Source organism: Rhagoletis zephyria, unplaced genomic scaffold (assembly GCF_001687245.7).
Source record: "Rhagoletis zephyria isolate East Lansing unplaced genomic scaffold, Rhagoletis_zephyria_1.1 Rzeph_scaffold_00243, whole genome shotgun sequence".
NCBI classification, from domain to species: domain Eukaryota; kingdom Metazoa; phylum Arthropoda; class Insecta; order Diptera; family Tephritidae; genus Rhagoletis; species Rhagoletis zephyria.
In genome coordinates, this window is record NW_016157327.1 from 192,979 (window position 1) to 199,210 (window position 6,232).

The following is a 6,232-nucleotide window of genomic DNA, read 5'->3' on the forward strand; positions in this document are numbered from 1 at the left end:
AACAACAATTATACTTCAGTGCGTTAAAAACTAATATGCGTGACTTTACAAAAGCAAACCAATTTTGGAAAAAGACAACAACAAATATACTTCAGTGCGTTAAAAACTAAAATGCATGACTGTACAAAAGCAAACCAATTTGGGAAAAAAGACAACAACAAATATACTTCAGTGCATTAAAAACTAAAATACGTGACTGTACAAAAGCAAACCAATTTTGGAAAAAGACAACAACAAATCTACTTCAGTGCGTTAAAAACTTAAATTGCGTGACTGTACAAAAGCAAACCAACCCACCCGGTACTTAGCCTTTTTGATATGTTGAGCCACTGAACGGTAACCACCGTTAAGTAGCGGTTCTGAAACCACGCTACCAAACAACAACTGTAACAGCCGTTACATAGTGGTATGTAAAAACCACGCCACCAAGCAACACCAACAACAACATCAGCGTTAAAACAACAAGCAACATCAGCGAAGGCGTATAGACACTTAACAACGGAGTCAACTAGTAACAACGGAATACATAACATGGCAGCATATGTACACATTTAGATGAGTTTATTTAAGTACAGTGTTGCATACAAAAATACAAATAATGCGATAAGATCCCTAATGATTCCATTTGCTTAATACGTTTTTACATTTTCATTCCATATTGTCAATTCATACTTTTACTTTATGCATACATTTTCTTGCATAATTTCAAATATTTTCTTGGAATTTAAATACTTACATCAAATTTCCAATAAAATTTGAAGTTTTTGGGTTACGTAATTGATACAATTCGTAATTTGTTTTCCTCGAAAGAAAACGCCGTGACGTGAATAAATATTTTTTTGACAATACTTCCGATGTTTCGTAAAACTCGCATACTCATTTTTGATGTTTTCTCAAAACCCTGCCGTTAACAACTTACCTTTACGATTTTTTTTTATACATTTGCGACCAATATTACAAACAGTTTAACTTCTTCTGAAATATTTCAAATGTCTTATATATATGTATTTATATATCTATGTATATGTATATATAAAATATTTTGCCCTACTGTGTCGACTACAAATTTATAAAATTTTGCAAAAAAAAGCAAATATATACCATCTTTTTAATTGCATGTGAGACAGCACAAAGATAAAGCAACATCCCTTTCCTATTGCATGGCTATACGCCTTTATTGCATGCCAAATTTTCAGCGGACTATAATATTTGACTATTTTCTCAATAAGTAATACATATATTCTTTTTCTTCATTAGGGTGCGGTGAGTAGTAGCTGGTTGTAACTATCAGTGCTTGAACTTTTTGAGGTTATCGGTTATGTCAGATTTTGAAATACAATTTATAGAATACCAATCTGATTTCGTTAAAGTAACTAAGCGAATTTTGCAGAACCGACCACTGTCGACAAATGCGGTTAAACTCAAAGAATACAAAGATTCGCTTATAACTTTTTATAATAAAATTGTATTACACGTAACGGATAACAGTTCAACACATAACCTCAAAGAAGTGCAAGCAAAGCTATCACGTTGCAAGGAGCTACTCGTGAACTGCTTTGTTAGGTTAAATTATCAGATTCCAATTCCGAAGAATGCGTTAAGTCTTATATGCCAAACGAACGTAGTTGATTCGGAATCAGAAGTTTTCGCTGACGCTGAGTCAGAAACATCGCTAGGTTTTGGTATCAAAAGAAGCTCATCACTTCCAGATTTAAAGCACTCATTATTTCCAGATAACGCTCCACCAGCAGCTACCAGCTCACCTGATATTACCGATTTTTCAAAAAGTTTTCACAAAATGGCTACCATCGAACAGAAAAAGTCATTTATTAGTCTATGTTCATCAATATTTAGAGAAAATTATAGTGGGGATCCGTTAGCGCTCGATTCTTTTCTCGATAAAATAAGAAGACCTAGCTGAAGAAAATCTAACCAGTACGTTGATAGCATTTTTAAAATCTAAATTAGAGGGAAAAGCTCGCTAAGCATTACCGACGCAAATACTATCAGTTAATGACATCAAAATTGCTCTACGTGGAAGGATTAAAGCTGATAATTCCAAAGTTGTTGCAGGAAAAATTTCGGCGTTACACTTCAACAATAATAACTATACAGATTTTTCTAAACGCGTAGAAGAACTGGCCGACTCTTTAGAGCGTTCCTTAATTATTGAAGGAATGACTCAACAAAAAGCTCACGAAATGAATGTTGAGCAAACCGTAAATGTTTGTCGATTAAATGCCAAGTCGGATCTAGTCAAGTCGATACTTGCTTCAACAACATTTTCCGATTCCAAAGACGTAGTAGCAAAGCTGATAGTAGAGCAAAATAACGAAGTAAAAGAGCGTCAGGTTTTAGCATTTCGCACATGTGGCAGTAACTTTTCCAGAAATTTTCGTGATAGTTTTCGTGGGCATAGTAATTATAACCCAAGTCGCAATTTTACTGGTTATATGAACAGGTTTTCTTCAGGCAATGGAAACCAGCGCTATCGACCCACTAACGGATACACCCACCAAAGTGTCAGCAATAATAACCGTTTTAACAATAATCGTGTTAGTAATAGGAACAACACCAATAATAGCAGATCTTCGAATAATAGGGGTAGAAACGCAAATATCCGTGCTTTAAACGCTCACGCCCCTCAGGAGCGAACATTGGGGGAGCAGGAGCTAGACAACTAAACGATTTTTCCATAACAAAAGGCATTTATTGCTTAAACCTAATTTATTCAGATTATATTCAATTGCAAGATCCCGGGTCAAATAAATTATACACATTTTTGGTCGACACGTAAGCCGACATTTCTTTAATTAAAATTTCAAGTTTTAACAAAAATTTTCCAATTGATTCAAATGATATCATCCGCATCACGGGCGTTACTTCTTATACTGTTTCGACTCTGGATAAAATTACAACAAATTTGACTTTTTCCGATTTTTTTATAAAACATACGTTATATGTAGTTAATGACGAGTTTAACATCCCTGCAGACGGTATATTGGGTAAAGGCTTTTTGAAAACCAATAGATGCGTTATCAGCTATGCGAGCAATTGCATCTCCTTCTGGGTAGGTAACAAAAAGGACGCGATTCCGATTTTTCACGGAACTGAAAGCGATACCTGCGTAATTCCACCCGGACGCGAAGTTTTTCGACTTTTTAATTTAGAAAGTTCACCGGAACCACTTTTTGTGGAGTCACAAGAAATTGATAACGGTGTATTTACGGCAAGGTGAAGAAGAAAGTTACTCGAAATTAAATAGAGAACTTCAATTGTTGTTCCGAAAAAATACACTAATGGTCAAAAAGCGTACCGCATGTGCGTCGATTTCCGTGCTGTTAATAAGACACTGATTGCCGATAAGTTCCCTCTTGCGAGAATAGATTACATTTTAGACAACCTGGGCCGAGCGAAATATTTTTCAACTTTAGACCTCTTTTCAGGATTTCATCAAATCCCTTTGCATGTTGACTCTCGTGACGTAACATCCCTTAGCACCGACCGAGGAGCATTTAGGTGGAAAGTATTACCTTTAGGTTATTTTAGGAGCTCTTCTGGCCGGTGATTTTAAAAAAGCAAAAACAAGTTTCCTTTTTTCTTCCTACGCGTTTCGGCGTTATTTTCCGCCTTCTTCAGGGAGTCTGTTCTTATTTATTTAGAATAAAACAAAAAGAACATAAAAAACACAACCATTAGATACAATGTTACATATTGAAATATCAAAACAATTAGTTAACATACACACATATACCAATAAAATTCTTCATGATCACACTTACATCTTTACATTTACATCACATTTGGCACAATTATTATTTTAACATATTTTATTTGGACATCACTAATAAATAAATCTACATAAAAATATCACAGCTTAATATTGTTTATCGCTTATCTGCTCGTCGAATGTGTCCAATTGCTGCCCGGTATGCGCAATTTATGTTATCCACGTCTTCTTTGAAGTTCATCGCGTCCTGTATTCTTTGTTGTATTCGAAGACCTTCTAATGTTAATCTTGTCCTCTCACTCCTTTCTACGTCTAATATTTTGGTGTTTTCGATGTCTGCTGCGTGTCCGCTAATTGTTAAGTGTTGGGCTAGTGCTGTTGTTGTCTTTTTGTGTTTTGCGTCAGTTTGGTGTTCGTTGATTCTGACGCCAAGTGCTCGCTTTGTCGTGCCTACATATACTTTATTGCAGGTTTCGCCAACCTTTCCGTTGCATTTTATTTCGTAAACAACATTATGTTGTTGTTCCTTGTTGATTTTGTCTTTTGTTTTGCTGAAAATTGTGCTTAGTGTGTGGTTTGGTTTGTGGGCAAAGGTTATATTTTCGTTGCGAATGTTTTTGTGTAATGTTTTATTATCCGTTAATCCATGTATATATGTGACTCCTGCGAATTTCTTGTGCATGTTTATTTACAGCTTCAATTCTCATGCCTGCTGACTTTCGTTTTGTTTATTGCTGTTGCTATAAGTTTATTTATGATATTATTAGGGTACCCGTTTTTGTATAATATTTCTTTATCTTTTTGTTGTTTGCATTTCTGAACTCCTGGTCACTCAACGCGTGGATTTTATTTATAAGATTGATAGCAGTGTTCCTCTTTTGCGTCCAGGGGTGATTCGAGTGATAATTAATCATTCTAGAGGAAGCTATGTCTTTAGTATACCAGTTTGTTAACAAGTTTTTGTTTATATTGCATATTTCCATGTCTAGGAAGGCTAATTTTTGTTTCTCTTCAACTTCAGTCGTGAACTGGATTTTTCTATGTTATGCATTTAAAGTTTTAACTATTTCTTCCACGTCATTTTTATTTACAATAGCAAATATATCATCTACATACTTGTTGATGTATTTGATATATATGTCCTTGGTTCTCAATTCAGCAATGCTGTCGTCTAGTATTTTGTCCAAAACAATATCTGCTACAGTCGGTGATAGAGGGTTTCCCATTGGCATTCCATGTACCTGTTGGTAATAGGTACCATCATAAACAAAATAGTTGTTGTCCCGTAAGCAAAATTCCAAGGCACGTAAAAATTGTTTTCTTGAAAGGCTTGTATGATTTTGCAAGGACGGCCATTGCTTCATAATTGTATTAATTGCCAATTGTATTGGAATATTGGTAAATAGGGACACTACATCTAAAGATATAAGGATTTCATTTTCTTCGACTTTTATATATTTTAGCCTTTCTTTGAGTTCAAATGAATTTTTGATGTTATATTCTTTGGAAATTACGAGTTTTAGAGTTTGCCCGATGAATTTATAAAGCTTGTAGCAAGGTATTTACATTTGTTGAAGAGGAAATTGGTCTAAGAGGAGTATTTTCTTTGTGTATCTTTGGAAGGCCATTTAGTCTGGGAGCTGTAGCTGCAGTGCTTGTCAATTGGTGTTTCTGTTTGACGTCAATATTTTTTTGTTTGTAAATGTCATTAATTATGTTGTTATTTTTCCTTAATAATTTTTGTGTTGGATCCATTCGCATAGTTTTGTAGGTGTCTTTATCGCTAAGGAGGCTTTTTGTTTTATCATTATATTCCGTTTTGCTCATCATTACTGTCTTGTTGCCTTTGTCTGCATCTGTAACACTATGCGACAGTCAAAATCGGGATGGGATGAAACCAACGGGAAATGTTATATCGGTCAAAAACAAGTTATACGTGGCCCGGCGTTTCGCTGGGTGGAAGCAGGTGGCTTCTCTCTATGGGAAAACAATTCGCATTACCGGTAACGAAGGAAACGTTCTCACCCATACATTTAATTGCCGAAATTGAACAAGGTATCAAGGCACTCGACGATGAAAGAGAAAAGGACACAGCGAGAAACAACATAGCAACCAAAATATATGAATACAAAAGCAAACTTACAAATGGCCCAAAAGAAAAATATATTTTAAAAGTTTTTGAAGACGTCGTGGTAAATTGTCATTAGTTTTAATGTTTTGTCGTCATCATTGATAGTTTCTACGGTATCTGTTAGTATAATTTGTAAAGACTTTAAAATTTTATTTCCGCTGGTTTTAAAGTTTGTAATAGAAAAATGTTTAAAAAATACATCATCTTTAGGCCATTCAATGCTTTTAATATTGTGATTGCATTTATTTGGGTTGAGTTTTAAGTTGAAAGCTCTGCGTGTATTGAAAACTTTTGATAGATTTTTTGTGTGGTGTGCCTCGCTACAACCAATTACGATTATATCGTCGACGTAAAGAAATGCCACATTGGGC

The 6,232-nt window shown here is 34.9% G+C and overlaps 1 protein-coding gene across 1 annotated transcript; it reads left to right on the forward strand.

Moving 5' to 3' along the window:
- The first annotated feature begins 2,201 nt into the window (after positions 1-2,201).
- LOC108358366 (uncharacterized protein DDB_G0283697-like) lies at positions 2,202-2,684 on the forward strand. Its single transcript, XM_017609651.1, has one exon. It carries the CDS (start codon positions 2,202-2,204, stop codon positions 2,682-2,684), a length of 483 nt encoding a protein of 160 aa, XP_017465140.1.
- Positions 2,685-6,232: the final 3,548 nt, after the last annotated feature.